At 48.4% G+C, this 22,447-nt stretch overlaps 1 protein-coding gene across 2 annotated transcripts in view; it reads right to left on the bottom strand.

Annotated features, from left to right (window-relative positions):
* LOC140722753 (uncharacterized) overlaps nucleotides 1–22,447 on the bottom strand; it is a 499,534-nt gene that overhangs the window by 153,336 nt on the left and 323,751 nt on the right. For both annotated transcript variants that reach the window (XM_073037439.1, XM_073037440.1), the window contains exons 6-13: nucleotides 20,158–20,253; nucleotides 18,486–18,581; nucleotides 17,539–17,694; nucleotides 16,533–16,628; nucleotides 15,594–15,740; nucleotides 14,525–14,620; nucleotides 10,047–10,142; nucleotides 5,740–5,820 (exon numbers count right to left, since the gene is read on the bottom strand). In XM_073037439.1, coding sequence (XP_072893540.1) covers nucleotides 5,740–5,820; nucleotides 10,047–10,142; nucleotides 14,525–14,620; nucleotides 15,594–15,740; nucleotides 16,533–16,628; nucleotides 17,539–17,694; nucleotides 18,486–18,581; nucleotides 20,158–20,253 — 864 coding nt within the window. The remainder of the gene's footprint in view (nucleotides 1–5,739; nucleotides 5,821–10,046; nucleotides 10,143–14,524; nucleotides 14,621–15,593; nucleotides 15,741–16,532; nucleotides 16,629–17,538; nucleotides 17,695–18,485; nucleotides 18,582–20,157; nucleotides 20,254–22,447) is intronic.

The raw sequence follows: 22,447 nt of genomic DNA, 5'->3' as shown, positions 1-22,447 counted from the left end.
GTGTAAGCACGGGGACCCAGGCTGACCCCAGGTTCCCCTCCTGCCCATCGTTCCAGTAACCAGTCCCTCCCCCATCCACCACCAGCCTCGCTGTGTAAGCACGGGGACCCAGGCTGACCCCAGGTTCCCCTCCTGCCCATCGTTCCAGTAATCAGTCCCTCCCCCATCCACCACCAGCCTCTCTGTGTAAGCACGGGGACCCAGGCTGACCCCAGGTTCCCCTCCTGTCCATCGTTCCAGTAACCAGTCCCTCCCCCCATCCACCACCAGCCTCTCTGTGTAAGCACGGGGACCCAGGCTGACCCCAGGTTCCCCTCCTGCCCATCGTTCCAGTAACCAGTCCCTCCCACATCCACCACCAGCCTCTCTGTGTAAGCACGGGGACCCAGGCTGACCCCAGGTTCCCCTCCTGCCCATCGTTCCATCAACCAGTCCCTCCCCCATCCACCACCAGCCTCTCTGTGTAAGCACGGGGACCCAGGCTGACCCCAGGTTCCCCTCCTGCCCATCGTTCCAGTAACCAGTCCCTCCCCCATCCAACACCAGACTCTCTGTGCAAGCACGGGGACCCAGGCTGACCCCAGGTTCCCCTTCTGCCCTTCGTTCCAGTAACCAGTCCCTCCCCCATCCACCACCAGCCTCTCTGTGTAAGCACGTGGACCCAGTCTGACCCCAGGTTCCCCTCCTGCCCATCGTTCCAGTAACCAGTCCCTCCCCCACCCACCACCAGCCTCTCTGTGTAAGCACGGGAACCCAGGCTGACCCCAGGTTCCCCTCCTGTCCATCGTTCCAGTAACCAGTCCCTCCCCCCATCCATCACCAGCCTCTCTGTGTAAGCACGGGGACCCAGGCTGACCCCAGGTTCCCCTCCTGCCCATTGTTCCAGTAACCAGTCCCTCCCCCATCCACCACTAGCCTCTCTGTGTAAGCACGGGGACCCAGGCTGACCCCAGGTTCCCCTACTGCCCATCGTTCCAGTAACCAGTCCCTCCCCCATCCACCACCAGCCTCTCTGTGTAAGCACGGGGACCCAGGCTGACCCCAGGTTCCCCTCCTGCCCATCGTTCCAGTAACCAGTCTCTCCCCCCATCCACCACCAGCCTCTCTGTGTAAGCACGGGGACCCAGGCTGACCCCAGGTTCCCCTCCTGCCCATCGTTCCAGTAACCAGTCCCTCCCCCATCCACCACCAGCCTCTCTGTGTAAGCACGGGAACCCAGGCTGACCCCAGGTTCCCCTCCTGCCCATCGTTCCAGTAACCAGTCCCTCCCCCATCCACCACCAGCCTCTCTGTGTAAGCACGGGGACGCAGGCTGACCCCAGGTTCCCCTCCTGCCCATCGTTCCAGTAACCAGTCTCTCCCCCCATCCACCACCAGCCTCTCTGTGTAAGCACGGGGACCCAGGCTGACCCCAGGTTCCCCTCCTGCCCATCGTTCCAGTAACCAGTCCCTCCCCCATCCACCACCAGCCTCTCTGTGTAAGCACGGGAACCCAGGCTGACCCCAGGTTCCCCTCCTGCCCATCGTTCCAGTAACCAGTCCCTCCCCCATCCACCACCAGCCTCTCTGTGTAAGCACGGGGACGCAGGCTGACCCCAGGTTCCCCTCCTGCCCATCGTTCCAGTAACCAGTCTCTCCCCCCATCCACCACCAGCCTCTCTGTGTAAGCACGGGGACCCAGGCTGACCCCAGGTTCCCCTCCTGCCCATCGTTCCAGTAACCAGTCCCTCCCCCATCCACCACCAGCCTCCCTGTGTAAGCACGGGAACCCAGGCTGACCCCAGGTTCCCCTCCTGCCCATCGTTCCAGTAACCAGTCCCTCCCCCATCCACCACCAGCCTCTCTGTGTAAGCACGGGGACCCAGGCTGACCCCAGGTTCCCCTCCTGCCCATCGTTCCAGTAACCAGTCCCTCCCCCATCCACCACCAGCCTCTCTGTGTAAGCACGGGGACCCAGGCTGACCCCAGGTTCCCCTCCTGCCCATCGTTCCAGTAACCAGTCCCTCCCCCATCCACCAACAGCCTCTCTGTGTAAGCACGGGGACCCAGGCTGACCCCAGGTTCCCCTCCTGTCCATCGTTCCAGTAACCAGTCCCTCCCCCCATCCATCACCAGCCTCTCTGTGTAAGCACGGGGACCCAGGCTGACCCCAGGTTCCCCTCCTGCCCATCGTTCCAGTAACCAGTCCCTCCCCCATCCACCACCAGACTCTCTGTGTAAGCACGGGGACCCAGGCTGACCCCAGGTTCCCCTCCTGCCCATCGTTCCAGTAACCAGTCCCTCCCCACATCCACCACCAGCCTCTCTGTGTAAGCACGGGGACCCAGGCTGACCCCAGGTTCCCCTCCTGCCCATCGTTCCAGTAACCAGTCCCTCCCCCATCCACCACCAGCCTCTCTGTGTAAGCACGGGGACCCAGGCTGACCCCAGGTTCCCCTCCTGTCCATCGGTCCAGTGACCAGTCCCTCCCCCATCCACCACCAGCCTCTCTGTGTAAGCACGGGGACCCAGGCTGACCCCAGGTTCCCCTCCTGCCATTCGTTCCAGTAACCAGTCCCTCCCCCATCCACCACCAGCCTCTCTGTGTAAGCACGGGGACCCAGGCTGATCCCAGGTTCCCCTCCTGCCCATCGTTCCAGTAACCAGTCCCTCCCCCATCCACCACCAGCCTCTCTGTGTAAGCACAGGGACCCAGGCTGACCCCAGGTTCCCCTCCTGCCATTCGTTCCAGTAACCAGTCCCTCCCCCATCCACCACCAGCCTCTCTGTGTAAGCACGGGGACCCAGGCTGATCCCAGGTTCCCCTCCTGCCCATCGTTCCAGTAACCAGTCCCTCCCCCATTCACCACCAGCCTCTCTGTGTAAGCACGGGGACCCAGGCTGACCCCAGGTTCCCCTCCTGCCCATCGTTCCAGTAACCAGTCCCTCCCCCATCCACCACCAGCCTCTCTGTGTAAGCACGGGGACCCAGGCTGACCCCAGGTTCCCCTCCTGCCCATCGTTCCAGTAACCAGTCCCTCCCCCATCCACCACCAGCCTCTCTGTGTAAGCACGGGGACCCAGGCTGACCCCAGGTTCCCCTACTGCCCATCGTTCCAGTAACCAGTCCCTCCCCCATCCACCACCAGCCTCTCTGTGTAAGCACGGGGACCCAGGCTGACCCCAGGTTCCCCTCCTGCCCATCGTTCCAGTAACCAGTCCCTCCCCCATCCACCACCAGCCTCTCTGTGTAAGCACGGGGACCCAGGCTGACCCCAGGTTCCCCTCCTGCCCATCGTTCCAGTAACCAGTCTCTCCCCCATCCACCACCAGCCTCTCTGTGTAAGGATGGGGACCCAGGCTGACCCCAGGTTCCCCTCCTGCCCATCGTTCCAGTAACCAGTCCCTCCCCCATCCACCACCAGCCTCTCTGTGTGAGCACGGGGACCCAGGCTGACCCCAGATTCCCCTCCTGCCCATCGTTCCAGTAACCAGTCCCTCCCCCACCCACCACCAGCCTCTCTGTGCAACGTGTAAATTCACCTCGCTTCCCCTGGCTAGATTTTATTTCAATAAGAAGGGAAGCGTGTATGTTAGCTGAAGCCAGTAAAGATTGACATGGTCAATAACACAAAGAAGAACAAGTTTTTCAAAGCATCGCATGACGTATCGAACTGAAGGGGACAAACTAACCCCATCCAGTGGAATGGATTGAAGAGAAATTTGATCCCAAGTCCTCATTGAAAGTTGGATATTGTGGGGGGGCTTCGGCTCTCAGAGGGAGCGTAATGACATCTAGAGAGGGATCTAGATCTTTGGCTGATAGAGCACTACAGCACAGAAACAGGCCGTTCAGCCCATCTAGTCCTTGCCAAACTATTATTCTGCTTCGTCCCGTCTACCCGCACCGGGACTGTGTCCCTCCAAATCCCTCCCATCCATGTACTTATCCAAACTTGTGTTACATGTTGAAATCAAACCCAGATCCACCACTTCTGCTGGCAGCTCGTTGTACACTCTCACTATCCTCCGAGTGAAGAAGGTCCCACTCAGGCTTCCCTCAAATATTTCACCTTTCACCCTTAACCCATGAACTCTAGTTCCAGTCCCACCCAACCTCAGTGGAAAAAGATTGTTTGCATTTACCCTGTCTGTACCCCTCACAATTTTGTATACCTCTATCAAATCTCCCCTCTGTCTCCTACATCCCCAGGAATAAACTCCTAACCTATCCAACCTTTCCCCAAAACTCAAGTCCCCAAGTCTTGGCTACATCCTTGTAAATTTTCTCTGCTCTCTTTCAATCTCATTGACATCTTTCTTGTAGGTAGGTGACCAGAACTGCATACAATCTCCAAATTAATCCTCAACAACGTCTTATACAACTTCAGCATAGCATCTCAACACTTGCAGTCAATACTTTTATTTATGAAGACCAATGTGCCAAAAGCTCGCTTTACAACCCTATCTACCGGTGGCACCACTTTCAAAGAGTTATGGATCTGTATTCCCAGATTCCTCTGTTCTACCGCACCGTTCCCTGTGTGAGTCTGAACCTGCTTTACATTCCCAAAGTGCGATCATGCTTGTCTGCATTAAATTCCATCTGCCATTTCCCCAGCTCATCCAGATCCTGCTACAGATATTGATAGCCTTCCTCACGCCCACTATGCCCCCAGTGTTGGTGTCTTCCACACACTGGCCGAGTCAGTTTACCTTGGTCTCATACAGAACAGAGATCAGTGAAGTACAGGAACAGGCCATTCGGCCCACAATGTTGTACTGGACCAGCTAAAAAGTAAATCAAAAGGACACAGAATCTAATACCTCCATCCCACATAATGTCCAAATCCCTCCATCTTCCTCACATCCATCTGTCAATCTAAATGTCCCTTTAAAGCCTCTAATGTATTTGCCTCTACCACTATACCAGACAGTGCTTTCCAGGTACCCACCACTGAATAAAAACCTTACCCCTCACAGCCCCCTTGAACCTAACCCCCTCTCATCTTCAATAACTGCCCTCTGGAGTTGGGCGTTTCAACCCTGGGAAACAGACCCTCCTTATCTGCTCCATCTCAGCCTCTCATAATCACAAAAACCTCGATCAGATCTTCCCTCAGCCTCCACTGCTCCAAAGAAAATAACCCGTTTTCTGCCCCAGCGAAACTGCTTGCACGAAGAAGGCCCCAGTTTACATGAGGGAAGTTGAACCCCCCATGACAACGACCCTATTATTTTAACACATTTCCTTAACCTGATTACATATCTATTCCTCAATGTCCCGATGGCTATTGGGGGTTCTGTTGTACAATCCATCAGTGTGATTTCACCCTTCCTATTCCTGAGTTCTACCCAAATGAACAGTCTCTGACCCTCCATTGTGTCTCTCCCGAGTGCAACTGTGATATCGTCAGAACTTCTCAGCACCAGCTCAAATGTGAGCAACGTCCCCTTCATGAGCACAAACTTTTGTAACATCAAACCCCCTTTTTGAGTATCCATGCCTTGCTTGTGGAAGAATTCCGCCCCTCCTGCATCTCTTCGTAAACATCTGCATACCACTTCCACAGGGCAGACAGAGCAAGGACTCCCCCCCTCTCCCAGGCTGAAAGTGATGGGGTTTGGGGGAGAGGAATGTCCGTCGCTGTTTGGAGAGATGTTCCATGCAGACCCCAATCACCCGAAGGGCAGATGCATCAGAAAGGGTCCCTGTGATCAGGAGTACCTGACGGTCTCCTATCAGAACTCAGTGGTTACCTGGGATCATCTCAGAGGCTTTGCACGTGGTGTCCGTCGGCTTCTCCTGCCCGGCGTTGGGGCTTGTCCTCCTACCTGGATCTGGGACGAGAGAAGGTCCAGGTGAGAAATGGAGTTTGGAGGATTGGTCCAGGGCTGAGACTGATTCTTCCTGCAACGTCCACACACCAGCCAGTTCTGTTCTTCTACCACACTCCCCCAGTCTCTCCACCAGGCTCAGTTCCATCACTCTGACACACTGCACACACAGACTCCTTCCCAATTCCCCCATTTGCTCATCCCCCAACCTCCTCCGTCATTCAGAAGGACAGGCTCGTAGGCAGAGGAAGTGAGGTGGCTCTCTTGGTAAAAACTAAAATCAAATCCTTAGAAACAGGTGAATAATATTGGAAGATGTTGAATCCTTGGGGGTTGAGTTAAGAAAATGCAAGGATAGCAAGACCCTCTTGGGGGTTATATACAGGATTCTCAACAGTAGCCAGGATGTGGGGCAGAAATTACAACGGGAGATAAAAAAAGGCAGGACAAAAGGGCAATGTTACGATGGTCATGGGTGATTTCAATATGCAGCAGATTAGGAAACTCAGATTGGTGCTGGATTCCAAGAGAAGGCATGAGAGTGGAGCTCGCCAAAGTTGATTGAAAGGGAATATTTGCAGGGATGACAGTAGAACAGCAATGGCTGGAATTTCTGGAGCAAGTCGGAAGGTGCAGGATAGATAAATCCCAAAGAAAAAGAAGTCTTTTAAATGGAGGATGATGCAACCATGATGACAAGTGAAAGTCAGCATAAAAGCAGAAGAGAGGGCAGAGAATAGAGCAAGAATTAGTGAGAGGTTCGAGGATTCAGAAGCTCTTAAAAACCAATAGAAGTTAACTGGAAAAAACAATAAGGAGAAAAAAGATGAAATATGAAAGTAAGTTAGCCAACAGTATAAAAGAGGACGCAAAAAGATTTTTCAGATATATCAAGAATAAAAGAGAGGTGACAGTGGATATTGGACGGATGGAAAATGATGTTGCAGAGGTAGGACAAAGAAATGGTGGATGAATTTAATAAATGTTTTCAAACTCAAGTTCCAGCTCAGTCTACTTTCATTCAACAGTACACATTTTTTATCACCAAACGAAACAACGTTCCTCCGGACATACATAAAACACACACACAAATGAATATCAACACTTGTAAATTCATAAATAATAAGGTGCATTTGTGACACAAGTTAAAAGGTAGACAGCATCATGCTTCAAGTGTGATGTGACCTGGCAGGAGGCTGGGAGTTCAGTGTCTGACAACCTGGGGAAAGAAGTTGTTTCCCATCCTAATCGTTCTTGTGTCAGTCTTTACGATGGAAGAAACCAACTGTACATCTGAAACTGGAGAGTGTCGTGGGGTAAGAGTGAGTGAACTTGCTAATACTAAGGAGAAGGTGCTTGGGAAGCCGAAAGGGCTGAAGGTAGGTAAATCACCCGGACCAGATGGACTACACCCCAGGGCTTTGCAAGAGATGAAGGCATTAGTAGGGGTATTTCAACAACACTGGATTCTGGAATGGTCCTGGAGGACTGGAAAATTGCAAATGTCACTCTACTCTTAAAGAAGGGAGGGAGGCAAAGGACAGGAAATTATAGGCTAGTTAGGTCTGACTTCACTGGCTGGGAAGGAGTCCATTATAAAGATGAAGTTTTGGGGTACTTGGAGGCACATGAGAAAAGAGGCCTATGTTAGCATCGTTTCCTTAAGGGGAGATCTTGCCTGAGAAATCCGTTGGAATTCTTTGAGAAAATAACAGGCAGAATAGACAAAGGAGGATTGGTGGATGTTGTGCATTTGGATCTTCAGAAGACCTCTGACAAGCTGTCACACACGATACTAATAAACAAGAGCCCATGATATTACAGGAAAGATACGAGCATACTGTAGTTAGTAGACTGACTGACAGAGGGAAAGATTGGGATTAAAGGCCTTTTCTAGTTGGCTGTCGGTGACTGGTGGTGTTCCATAGGGTTCGATATTGGAACGGCTTCTGTATGACCCACATATCTGTTCTCCATCTGCATTGTATTCTGAGTTTCGCATTTATTATGGTAACTAGTCACATGAATGTGGACGGGGTAAAAGTGAAGGGAATAAGTTCCACCTTCATGCTTTGTTCATTGCAGTTTGTAGTAGATGGGGACGGGCAGATGTCGTACCTTTTGCTGATCACTCAATAACACTCAATTACACTTAGCTTACACTTGGGCATGCTTAAGTTTCATTGCTTCAAGATTGTACGTTTGCTAATTGCTAATAAAGGATCAAATACATATCGAGCTTTTTGGAAAATTGATTATTGGAGTGAGGATGCATCATGTCAAATCCGTAGGGTTGCCAGCAGTGGCAATTGTTTTGGTTTGTTTGGCCATGACAGCTTCTTTTCACATTATATGTCAATGATATGGATGACGGAACTGGTGGCTCTGTGGTCGGGAGCATTTCTGGTTTGTTTGGCCATGACAGCTTCTTTTCACATTATATGTCAATGATATGGATGATGGAATTGGTGGCTCTGTGGTCGGGAGCATTTCTGGGCCCCTGATCTCAGAAAGGATGTGCTGGCATTGGAGATGGTCCAGAGGAGGTTCACTAGAATGATCCCCCTGGGAATGAAGATGTTCGAGAATGAGGAGCGTTTCATTGCTCTGGGTCTGTGCTCACTGGAGTTCAGAGAAAGAGGGTGCATCTCATTGAAACCTATCGAATATTGAAAGGTCAGTATAGAGCGGATGTGAAGACAATGTTTCCTATAGTGGGGGAGTCTAGGATAGAGAGGGCACTTCCTCAGAACAGAAGGACGTTCCTTTAAAACAGAAATGAGGAGGATTTTCATTGACCAGAGGATGGTGAATCTATGGAATTTATTACCACAGAAGACTGTGGAGGCCAAGTCATTGGTTATATTTAAAGCAGAGGTTGATAGGTTATTGATTAGTAATGGTGTCAAAGGTTACAGGACAAGGCAGGAGGATGAGGTTGAGAGAGACAATGTCCCTACTTGGCAGCCATAACTCTAATATAAATGAAAGATAAAGTAACTTTATCATCAGAGTACATACATGCCAACATATACAACCCAAAGAATCATTTTCTTGCAAGCATTCACAGGAAAATAATAAAATATACAACAGAAAGTGTGAAAACCTCGACATAAAAACAAACAACCAGTGTGCAACAGAAGACAATTTGTGGAAATAAATCCAAGATAGATGATGATAAATGCTGAGAACATGAGTTGTGGAGTCCATAAAAATGAGTGTGTAGGCTGTGCAATCAGTTCAGAGGTGAGGTGAGTAAAGTCGCCCACACTGGTTTAGGAGCCAGATGGTTACTGTTCCTGAACCTGGGGATGTGGGACCTCAGGCTCCTGGACCCATTTCCAACTTCAGGCCCCATTCCTTCGTGACAAACCCTCTGTCACTTAACTCTCCTCCTTCACAAAGCCCAGCTCTCAACCCTTGTTCCTGACTGTCAGACCACCCACAAGCTGCCCACACTAACAGCCACAGTGGCTTGTTGTTGAAAGCTACAGCATCTTCCTTTTAACGCCCACACACAACACCAGCACCTCAGTGTAGAATTCTCACCCCACCTCCAACAGAGGGACCTCAATACAGGACTGAGAATTGTCCAGACAGGGGATGAGCCACTGACATCGGTGATCCCACCCCACAGGAAACCACATCCAACAGGGGAGACGATGCACCACTGAGAATTGTCCAGACAGGGGACGAGCCACTGACGCCGGTGATCCCCACCCCACGGGAAACCACATCCAACAGGGGAGACGATGCACGACTGAGAATTGTCCAGACAGGGGACGAGTCACTGACACCAGTGAACCCCACCCCATGGGATACCACATCCAACAGGAGAGACGATGTACATGAGCTACAAGGACATCCAGTGAGAGAGATTGTCCATTCCCCACAAGGTCTTGGTACCTGAGGATGTATCTCCTGCTGGGACAGGGGGCAGTTCCCAGCAGAGTTCACCAGTAGACGATCCTTTGACTTGTTTCTCTGTGGAAGTCCAGTGGACTGGAACAAAGGACCACAGACGTGGGAGAGTGACGGAGAGGAGACACCAAACCTGGTGATCAGACCGGGACAGGGTGGAGAAACCAAAACCATTTGGTGTGCCTTCACCGATTCGCTCTCTCAAACCTCTGTCACTCCACGTGACTCCCCTCATTGGGAGTGAGGAGGGAATTCCAGGACTGAAACTGAGCAGAAACATTCCCTTTGGTGAACCCAACCATGGATACCTGAGCTTGCAGACCCTGCTGGGGTGGTGGACAAACCCGGACCAGGTCCTCCAGTCGCAGACCCCTGGGGTTCCTGAGTTGTGTCCGACAGGGAGTCTGCAAAGAGAGAAACAGGGTGGGTGGGGACAGGCGAGCAGCGGATCAGGGTGGAGAGAGTAAATGAGATGGGGAGTGGTCATCACGAACAGAAACATCTATAATCTACCAGTGTGAACTGGTCAAACCTCTGGATCTGCACACAACATAATCCTCTCGGGCAATCCGCACCTCCCTCTTCACTCAATCCTCTCCTCTCAGTGCCCATTCCTTACTCCTCTGACCCCCCCTACCATCCTTCACTCCTCCACCTCACACCCATCTCTCACCCGATGATCATTATGAAACAACCACTTAAATCACAAATAAAGAGAAAATCTGCAGATGCTGGAAATCCTGATGAAGGGTCTCGGCCTGAAACGTCGACTTTTTACTCTTTTCCATAGATGCTGCCTGACCTGCTGAGTTCCTCCAGCATTCTGTGTGTAAAACCACTTAAATCTCCTCACCCTCCAAGCCGCATCTCTCAGTCCTTGTTCTCCGACATCGTTATCATTACGTCTCATGTCGTATCACGTGGACGATCAAGGTCTGTCCATCACCATAATTGTTCTGGGCAGTGTCTTTACAGGATGGGTGACTCCAGCCATTATCAATACTCTTCAGAGATTGTCAGCCTGGCTTCAGTGGTTGCTGAACCCGTATATGTGATATGTACCAGCTGCTCACACGACAATAGACAATAGGTGCAGAAGTAGACCATTCGGCCCTTCGAGCCTGCACCGCCAATTTGCGATCATGGCTGATCAATTCCTATCAATACCCGGTTCCTGCCTTGTCCCCATATCCCTTGATTCCCCTATCCATAAGATACCTATCTAGCTCCTTCTTGAAAGCATCCAGAGAATTGGCCTCCACTACCTTCCGAGGCAGTGCATTCCAGACCCCCACAACTCTCTTGGAGAAGAAGTTTTTCCTTAACTCTGTCCTAAATGACCTACCCCTTATTCTCAAACCATGCCCTCTGGTACTGGACTCTCCCAGCATCTGGAACATATTTCCTGCCTCTATCTTGTCCAATCCCTTAATAATCTTATATGTTTCAATCAAATCCCCTCTCAATCTCCTTAATTCCAGCGTGTACAAGCCCAGTCTCTCTAATCTCCCTGCGTAAGACAGTCCAGACATCCCAGGAATAAACCTCGTGAATCTACGCTGCACTTCCTCTACAGCCAGGATGTCCTTCCTTAACCCTGGAGACCAAAACTGTACACAATACTCCAGGTGTGGTCTCACCAGGGCTCTGTACAAATGCAAGAGGATTTCCTTGCTCTTGTACTCAATTCCCTTTGTAATAAAGGCCAACATTCCATTAGCCTTCTTCACTGTCTGCTGCACTTGCTCATTCACCTTCAGTGACTGATGAACAAGGACTCCGAGATCTCTTTGTATTACTCCCTTACCCAACTCTATACCGTTCAGATAATAATCTGTCTTCCTGTTCTTACTCCCAAAGTGGATAACCTCACACTTATTCACATTAAACGCCATCTGCCAAGTATCTGCCCACTCACCCAGCCTATCCAAGTCACCCTGAATTCTCCTAACATCCTCATCACATGTCACACTGCCACCCAGCTTAGTATCATCAGCAAATTTGCTGATGTGATTTTCTATGCCTTCATCCAAATCGTTGACATAAATGGTAAACAGCTGTGGTCCCAATACCGAGCCCTGCGGCACCCCACTAGTCACCACCTGCCATTCCGAGAAACACCCATTCACCGCTACCCTTTGCTTTCTATCTGCCAACCAGTTTTCTATCCATGTCAATGCCTTCGTCCCAATGCCCTGAGCTTTGATTTTACCCACCAATCTTCTAGGTGGGACCTTATCAAATGCCTTCTGAAAATCGAGGTACACTACATCCACTGGATCTCCCCCATCTAACTTCCTGGTTACATCCTCGAAAAACTCCAACAGATTAGTCAAGCATGATTTACCCTTGGTAAATCCATGCTGGCTCGGCCCAATCCTATCACTGCTATCTAGATTTGCCACTATTTCATCCTTAATAATGGACTCTAGCATCTTTCCCACCACCGATGTCAGGCTGACAGGTCAATAGTTCTCTGTTTTCTCCCTCCCTCCTTTCTTAAAAAGTGGGATAACATTAGCCATTCTCCAATCCTCAGGAACTGATCCTGAATCTAAGGAACATTGGAAAATGATTACCAATGCATCCGCAATTTCCAGGGCCACCTCCTTTAGTACCCTAGGGTGCAGACCATCTGGACCTGGGGATTTGTCAGCCTTCAGTCCCATCAGTCTTCTCATCACCGTTTCCTTCCGAATGTCAATCTGTTTCATTTCCTCTGTTACCCTATGTCCTTGGCCCACCCATACATCTGGGAGATTGTTTGTGTCTTCCTTAGTGAAAACAGATCTAAAGTACCGGCACTCATTAAATTCTTCTGCCATTTCTCTGTTTCCCATAACAACTTCACCCAATTCATTCTTCAAGGGCCCAACATTGTTCTTAACTATCTTCTTTCTCTTCACATACCTAAAAAAGCTTTTGCTATCTTCCTTTATATTCCTGGCTAGCTTGCATTCGAAACCTCATTTTTTCTCCCCGTATTGTATTTTTAGTTAAGTTCTGTTGTTCCTTAAAAACTTCCCAATCATCTGTCCTCCCACTCACCTTAGCTCTCTCATATTTCTTTTTTTTAATGCTATGCAGTCTCGGAATTCTTTTGTCAACCACTGAGGCCCCTTTCCCCCCTTTGAATCCTTCCTTCTCTGGGGGATGAACTGATTTTGCACCTTGTGCATTATTCCCAAGAATACCTGCCATTGCTGTTCCACTGTCTTTTCTGCTAGGCTATCCGTCCAGTCAACTTTGGCCAGCTCCTCCCTCATGGCTCCATAGTTTACCCTGTTCATCTGCAACACTGACACCTCCGAGCTGCCCTTATCCTTCTCAAATTGCAGATAAAAGCTTATCATATTGTGATCACTACCTCCTAATGGCTCCTTTACTACGAGATCGCTTATCAAATCCTGTTCATTACATAACACTAAATCCAGAATAGTCTTGTCCCTGGTCGGCTCTCGTACAAGTTGTTCCAAGAATGCATCCCGTAGGCACTCTACAAACTTCCTATCCTGTGGTCCAGCACCAACCTGATTCTCCCAGTTCACCTGCATGTTGAAATCCCCCATAACTACTGCGACATTACCTTTGCCACATGCCAATGTTAACTCCCTATTCAACTTGCACCCAATATCCATGCTACTGTTTGGTGGCCTGTAGACAACACCCATTTGGGTCCTTTTGCCCTTACTGTTCCTCAGTTCTATCCACACAGACTCTACTTCTCCTGACCCTATGTCCCCCCTTGCAAAAGACTGAATCTCATTCCTCACCAACAGGGCCTCCCCACCCCCTCTGCCCACATTTCTGTCCCTATGCTAGCACGTATACCCTTGAACATTCATTTCCCAGGTCTGATCTCCCTGCAGCCATGTCTCCGTTATCCCAACAACATCATAGTTACCCATTTGCACCTGAGTTTCAAGCTCATCCGCCTTATTTCTGACACTTCGTGCATTCAGATATAGAATTTTTAACCCATTTCTCCTCTCTCTGTTTGAATCGCTGCCTATTGTGCTTAACCCAGCTCCCCGAACTCCCATCGGGCTATACGCCCCTAGAATTTTGTTGTCCTTCCTACATTTACTTATTCTTGCAACACATTTAACTCCATGTTCCGTCAGACCATCCCTCTGTACACGAGTCCTCCTTATCACTTGTTCCGCCCCACCTTCCTCTTCTACACACTTAATATTCCGGAACCGTGTAGTCCCCACCTGTCCTTTATTCTTCCTCTCGCTATCCTCTCTCACATTCTGGATCCCCGCCCCCTGCAAATTGAGTTTAAACCCCCCCAAGAAGCTCTAGCAAACTTCCCTGCAAGAATGTTAGTACCACTCCAGTTCAGGTGTAAACCGTCCCTACGGAACAGATCCCACCTTCCCTGGAACATCCAGTACTGCTCCCATACCTCTTCATGACCCTGATTGTGAGGGTGTGGGTGGTGCTAAGCAAATGCCACACCTTGCCCAAGGGTGACCTGCAGGCTAGAGGAGGGCAGGAGCTCCTTACACCTTCTTTGGTAGAGACGTATCTTCACCCTGACAGATCTCTGACTATCATCTGATAGCAACCAACCCCGTGGACTGTTCTCCACAAGAACGCTCACTGCCTTTGGAGAGACGGTGGATGTTGGTGGAATTTGATGCAAGATGGAGAGAAGGATCAGCTGAACAATCACTATCACCTCACCAGGATGCACATCCAGCAGGTGAGTCAGTCTATAAGAGGTTCAATGTCACAGAGCGAGAAACTGAAAAACCCCAATGGACACGAGACCTGATACCTGAGGATCTCTCTCCTGCTGAGACAGAGGATGGTGATGGGGTGGGTTGTCCTGTAGACGATCCATCGGGCTGATCCATTGTGGAAGCCTCCAGGTCTGGAACAAAGTAACAGAGACATGGGAGAGTGGCAGAGATTAAACAGGGACAATAATTCATAAAGATGAGAGATTCTGCAGATGCTGAAAATCCAGAGGTCAAGACACAAAATGCTGGAAGATCTCAGCAGGTCAGGCTGCATCTCTGGAGGGGAATAAACAGTGAATGTTTTGGGCTGAGACCCTTCATCAGCACTGGAAAGGAAGGGGGAAGAAGCCAGAATAAAGAGGTGGGGAGGAGTACAGCTGGCAGGTGATAGGTGAAGCCAGGTGAGTGGGAAGGTGGGTGGGTAAGGGAGAGGTTGATTTGAGAACCTGGAATATGATATGTGGAAGAGGTAAAGGGCTGAAGGAGGAGTAATCCAATCACAGAGAACAGAATAAAGTGATGGAGGAAGGGGACCAGAAGGAGGTCATGGGTTGGTGAGAAGAAGAGAGGGGTTAAGAGGGGAGTCAGAATGGGAATTGAAAAAGAGAGGATTGGTAGAAGGGGGAAATTACTGGAAGCTAGAAAAACCAATGTTCATACTGTTAGTTTGGAAGCTACCTAGATACAATATAAGGTGTTGCCCCTCCTAATTTTGGCCTCATCAGGTGAGTGGAGGAATCCTTGGAAAGACGTATGGGAATGGGAATGGGAAGTTGAATTGAAATGGGTAGACACTGGGACAACAATTTGAAAAGGAGGTCTCAGATCTGAAGAGATACCAAATTCATCCAGTTCAGTAACTTTCCCTCGTGAATGTCTGTGTCCAGTCACTACTCTCAGTCAAAGCCCAGATGAATATTGAGGTCTGAAGAAGGGGAACATGACCCCACCACGGATACCTGAGTTCACAAACCATGGGTTTCCTGAATTGTGAAGGATCTGCTGTCACTGATCCCTGGGGTTCACAAGTTGAGACTGACAGGGAATCTGTCCCTGAACTAGCAGACACAGCTGGTGTGGTGGTCAGACCCGGACCAAGTTTACCTGTCACTGATCCATCGGGTTCACAAGTTGTGTCTGACTGGAGATCTGTATGCGAGCTTGAAGACCCTGCTGTGGTTGTGTTAAAACCCGGACCAGGTTCTCTGGTCGATGTCCCCAGGGATTCCCAAGTTATGTCAGAATGGAAATCTGTAATAATAAGATATACGAAGGATGGGTAATGCAGTAAACAAGGTTCACATTAGATCAGGAAGGAACTCAATGGCAGGGAACATAAGGCTCTAGTCCAGGTCAAATCTGTCCTCTAAAATACACACACACCCCTCTCCTTTGTTCTTTAATACCTCTGTCTTTCACTCTTAAATCCCTCTCCTCACATCTCCATCTCACGGCATTAACTCTGTCTGTATGACTCTCTTTTCAGTCTCTCCTTCCCTCCCTCCAGTTGGAGCGTCACTCTCACTGATCTCTCTGCCAAACTCTCCTCACACAGTCATCACTCTCTCTTCACTCACATCATTCCTCCCACTCCAGCATCCCTACCTCTCTCACTATCCCTCTGTCCTGTGTTTTTTCGCCCATTTCCTTCCGTCCACGTACTGAATTACTCAAATCCCTCTCCGGTCGTTTCTATGTCTCATCAGTCACCATGCAACTCCTCACAGTCATTCCTCCCTTCCTCTCTGTGACCATCCTCCCCTCACACAAACATCATCCCTCCTACCTCCTGTGTCATTCTCATTCATTCCACCCTTCGCTGTTGATTCCCACCACCCCACTCACTCCCACCCCAACAGAGCCTCATCCCTCACGACTCACCAAACCCAACCCAACAGACAGGAGAGAGGAACCACTGACTCCATCATTCACACCCCTACCCACAATGCACTGTACATCCAGTAGGTGAACTGGTCCATGGGAGGTTCAACCTCACAGAGTGACAGAGACTGAATGAACACAGACAGACATGAGACTTGGTACCTGAGGATGTGTCTCCCGCTGGGACAGAGGACAGTTCCTGTGTGTGCTCTCCAGTAGACAATCCTGTAGACTGATCCAGTGTTGAAGTCTCCAGGTCTGGAACAAAGTAACAGAGACATGGGAAAGTGGCAGAGATTAAACAACAGAACATGGACAATAATTTGTGCAGACGAGGAATTCTGCAGATGCTGTAAATCTAAAGCAATGCACACAAAATGCTGAAGGAACTGAGAAGGTCAGGCAGCACCTCTGGAGAAGAATAAAGAGTCGATGTCTTGGGCCAAAACACTTCATCAGGACTGGAAAGGAAGGGGGCAGAAGCCATGATAAGGTGGTGAGGAGAGAACAAGCTGGTAGGTGATAGCTGAAGTCAGGCGAGTGAGAAGATATCTGGGTGATGAGCAGGCTGATATGAGAAGCTGGGAGGTGATATGTGGAAGAGATAAAGGGATGAAGAAGGAGAAATCCAAGGAGAGAGGACAGTGGACTAGAGAGTAAAGGGATGGATGGGGGGACAAGATGGAAGAGATGGGCAGGAGAGGAGAAGAGAAGGACTAAGAGGGGGGCAAGAATAGGAATGGAAAAAGAGAGAAGTGGGAGAGAGGAGAAACTACCAGAAGTTAGCGAAATTGGTATTTATGCAATCAGGTTGGAAGTTACCCAGAACAGAATATGAGGTGATGCTCTTCAAACCTGAGGGTGCTCTCATCTCGTCAGTCATGGACAGTCATGTCAGAGTGGGATTGGGACATAGAATTAAAGTGGGAATCAACCAGAACAACTTGTCAAAGAGGTCTCTGATTTGAAAAGAAACCAAAACCATCCAGTCCCTGCTCACAAACTCTCCCATCCAAAACTTCTGTCACTAGTCAGTTCTCTCAGTCAAAGCCCGGATAAATATCAAGGACTGAAGGAGGGAAAGATCACTCCTTTCATTGACCCCTCCCTCCACCCTCACAGAGAGCTGAGCTCGAAGACCCTGCTGGGGTGGTGATCGAACGCGGACCTGGTTCTCCGGTTGCTGTTTCCTGGAATTCCCAAGTTGTGTCTGGCTGGGAATCTGTACCCGAGCTCGCAGACCCTGTAGGGGTGGTGGTCAAACCCAGTCCATGTTTTCCAGTTGGTGATACCTGGGGTTCCCAAGTTGTGTCCAACAGAGAATCTGTATTCAGAAGATATACAAAAGAAAGTTAAAGTAGTAAACAAGCTTTATGTTCGATCAAGAACAAACTCAAAGGCAGGAACAGCAGGCTCAAGTCAAGGTCAAATCTGTCCTCTGAAATATACACACACTCCCGTCTCCTTTGTTCTTTAATACCTCTGTCTTTCACTCTTAAATCCCTCTCCTCGCATGTCACTCTCTTGGCATTCACTCTGTCTGTATCACTCTGTTTTCAGTCTCTTCTTCCCTCCCTCCAGTTGGAGTGTCACTCTCACTGATCGCTCTGCCCAACTCTGCTCACACTGTCATCACTCTCTCTTCACTCACCTCATCCCTCCAACTCCAGCATCCCACCTCTCTCTCCATCCCTCTATCCTGTGTGTTTTCACCCATTTCCTTCTCTCCATGTACTGAATTACTCAAATCCCTCTCCAGTCATTTCTATGTCTCATCAGTCCCCATGCAACTCCTCACAATCATTCCTCCCTTCCTCTCTGTGACCATTCTCCCCACACACAAACATCATCCCTCCTCTTTTCTGTGTCATTCTCATTCATTCCACCCCTCGCTGTTCATTCCTCCCACCCCACTCACTACAACCCCAACAGAGTTTCATCCTCATGATTCACCAAACCCAACCCGACAGACAGCAGAGAGGAACCACTGACTCCATCATTCACACCCCTACCCACAATGCACTGTACATCCAGTAGGTGAACTGGTCCATGGGAGGTTCAACCTCACAGAGTGACAGAGACTGAATGAACACAGACCGACATGAGACTTGGTACCTGAGGATGTGTCTCCCGCAGGGATAGAGGACAGTTCCTGTGTGTGCTCTCCAGTAGACAATCCTGTTGACTGTTCCAGTGTTGAAGTCTCCAGGTCTGCAACAAAGTAACAGAGACATGGGAAAGTGGCAGAGATTAAACAACAGAACATGGACAATAATATGTGCAGACGAGGAATTCTGCAGATGCTGTAAATCTAGAGCAATGCACACAAAATGCTGAAGGAACTGAGAAGGTGAAGCAGCAGCTCTGGAGAAGAATAAATAGTCGATGTTTTGGGCCAGGACACTTCATCAGGACTGGAAAGGAAGGGGGCAGAAGCCATGATAAGGTGGTGAGGAGAGAACAAGCTGGTAGGCCAGGGGTGTCAAACTCATTTTAGGTCACGGGCTGGATTGAGCAAAATGCAGCTTCATGCGGGCCGGATCAGTCGGACGCGTGCGAACGCAGCTTTCATTGCCTCCGTTTTTTCAGCCTGCTCTCATGTGTCTCAGTCTCTGCTATAACTACAAAGTCTTTCACTTTACAAATTCCGTTTCTTATGAAGAAGACTGCCGAGCAAGACTGCCGAATAAACACTAAAAACCCTGAAAACCTGGTACCTGAATAAACTCAGCTATAGCCATATAAACGCCATAGGCGCTTCGATTACTGGGGCCAGCTTTAATAGTAATTAGATATTATCTCACGGGCCAAATATAATACCACCGCGGGCCGGATTTGGCCCGCGGGCCTTGAGTTTGACATATATGTGGTAGGTGATAGCTGAAGTCAGGCGAGTGAGAAGATATCTGGGTGATGAGCAGGCTGATATGAGAAGCTGGGAGGTGATATGTGGAAGAGATAAAGGGATGAAGAAGGAGAAATCCAAGGAGAGAGGACAGTGGACTAGAGAGTAAAGGGATGGATGGGGGGACAAGATGGAAGAGATGGGCAGGAGAGGAGAAGAGAAGGACTAAGAGGGGGGCAAGAATAGGAATGGAAAAAGAGAGAAGTGGGAGAGAGGAGAAACTACCAGAAGTTAGCGAAATTGGTATTTATGCAATCAGGTTGGAAGTTACCCAGAACACAATATGAGGTGATGCTCTTCAAACTTGAGGGTGCTCTCATCACGTCAGTCATGGACAGTCATGTCAGAGTGGGAGTGGGACATAGAATTAAAGTGGGAATCAACCAGAACAACTTGTCAAAGAGGTCTCTGATTTGAAAAGAAACCAAAACCTTTCAGTGTCTGCTCACAATCTCTCCCATCCAAAACTTATGTCACTCGTCAGTTCTCCCAGTCAAAGCCCAGATAAATATCAAGGACTGAAGGAGGGAAAAAATCACTCCTTTCATTGACCCCTCCCTCCCCCCTCACAGTTACCTGAGCTCGCAGACCCTGCTGGGGTGGTGATCAAACCCGGAACTGGTTCTCCCATTACTGCTACCTGGGTACCCTGAGTTCTATCCGACTGGGAATCTGTACCTGAGCTCACAGACCCTGCTGGGGTGGTGATCAAACCCGGACCTGGTTCTCCCATTGCTGCTACCTGGGGACCCTGAGTTCTATCCGACTGGGAATCTGTACCCGAGCTCACAGACCCTGCTGGGGTGGTGATCAAACCCGGACCTGGTTCTCCCATTGCTGCTACCTGGGGACCCGGAGTTCTATCCGACTGGGAATCTGTACCTGAGCTCGCAGACCCTGCTGGGGTGGTGGTCAAACCCGGTCCATGTTTTCCGGTTGGTGATACTTGGGGTTCCTGAGTTGTGTCCAACAGTGAATCTGTATTCAGAAGATATACAAAAGAAAGTTAAAGTAGTAAGCAAGCTTTATGTTCGATCAGGATCAAACTCAAAGGCAGGAATAGGAGGCTCATGTCAAGGTCAAATCTGTCCTCTGAAATACACACACTCCCCTCTCCTTTCCTCTTTAATACCTCTACCCTTGTCTCTCAAATCCCACTCCTCACATCTCCCTCTCTTGGCATTCACTCTGCATCACTCTCTCGTCAGTCTCTGCTTCCCTCCCTCCAGTTGGAGCATCGCTCTCACTGATCTCTCTGCCCAACTCTCCTCACACAGTCATCACTCTCTCTTCACTCGTCACATTCCTCCCACTCCAGCATCCCACCTTTCTCTCCAACCCTCTGTCCTGTGTGTTTTCACGCATTTCCTTCTGTCCACGTATTGAATTACTGAAATCCCATTCCGGTCGTTTCTATGTCTCATCAGTAAGCGTACAACTCCTCACAGTCATTCCACCCTTCCTCTATCTGACTAATGGATGGAGTTAAGTTTGATTTCTTGATGCTCGTTACTGCTTGTGTGTGTGAGGGGGATGGGGGCTTTGGGGTTTTTCTGTAATTCATGAACACAATCTCACTATTCCTCTTTTCGCATTATTTATTTATTTCTTTTTGATTGGAACGTACAGGAATATTTTTTATGTCTTGCTCTGTACTGCTGCCAAAAACAACAAATTCCACAAGAGACATTAGTGATAAGAAACCTGATTCTGATCCTGAATCTCTGACCACTGACCATAAATCAATGTCCTCTAGTTATATTCACCCTGATCAGTGATAATATTTCCAGCAGGACGTCCCACACCACCAGCTTCAGGAACATTCATTTTTCATTCATTTTTAATCTCTTTTTATTGAATTTAAAATATATATATAAAGACAAATACAAATCAGAGGAGTGGTTATATCAAATACCTATTCCAATAAAAGTACAAACAACAAAGGGAGTGTAGACTATCAAAATCACATATAGTATAATATTGAGCTAATATATAAAAGGAACCACAACTCCTCTTAACAATTCAATAAAAGACTAAAACATTTCTATTATTATGAAGAAATAAACTCACTAAACTAACCTAAAACAAAAAAAGGAGACTGGGCAGTCCATTTCAGGATATCATTACAAAAAAAAGGGAAAAATCTTTCCGGTCAAATCTGAAACATCACGCAGAAGAACAAAAGAAGTTACCTAAAAAAGTGAAAAAAGTAAAAAAGAAGAAAATTAAAATCATATGAAAATATTGAATGAAAGGTCACCAGGTTTGCTCAAATTCAAAAGATGTATCAAATGTCTGACTCCTAATTTTCTCCAAGCTTAAACACGACATAATGGAGGAGAGCCAAAAAAAAGTAGGTGGATTAGGATCTTTCCAATACAACCAAAGAGCTCTCCTAGCCAATAAAGTTGAAAAAGCTATAATACGTTGAGTGGAAGCAGAAACATCTCTCCAAAAATTATTTAACTTTATACAAGACCAAAACATATGAGTTACGGTACTCACCTCAGCATTACATCTATCACAGGTGGGATTTATATTAGAAAAAATATGCGCTAGTTTATCTTTTGACATATGCGCCCTGTGCACTACCTTGAACTGAATCAAGGAGTGACGGGCACAGATGGATGAATTGTTAACTAAATGATAAATTTTGTTCTATTGATCATCTGAAAGTGACTCCTGAAGTTCCAGTTCCCAAGCACATTTAACCTTATCATTAGACATCATTCGTAAATTCATAAGCCATTTATATATAATGGCTATCAATCCTTTTTGAGATGGTTTAAGCTGAAAAATAACATCTATCATATTTGGTAAATGAGCAAATAGATAATTCGGTATTAAATCTCATAGAAAATTCCTAACTTGTAAATATCTAAAAAATTTTGCGTTAGATATATTATATTTATCCACTAGCTGTGAAAAAGACATTGAACAATTCTCTAAAAACAAATCTAAAAAAGTTTTTATTCCCTTAGTTTTCCATATTAAAAAGGCCTCATCCAGAATTGATGGTTTAAAAAAATAGTTAAGATGGATATTACTAGAGAGAACAAAGTTATTCAAATCAAAAAATCTGCGAAACTGATACCAAATCTTTAATGCATGTCTAACAATAGGACTACGAGCTTGTCTACCAATCCTAGAAAACAAAAAAAGGAAGAGGATC

This window comes from Hemitrygon akajei, unplaced genomic scaffold (genome assembly GCF_048418815.1).
Source record: "Hemitrygon akajei unplaced genomic scaffold, sHemAka1.3 Scf000088, whole genome shotgun sequence".
Lineage (NCBI taxonomy): Eukaryota > Metazoa > Chordata > Chondrichthyes > Myliobatiformes > Dasyatidae > Hemitrygon > Hemitrygon akajei.
This window is presented reverse-complemented; position numbering and strand designations above follow the sequence as displayed.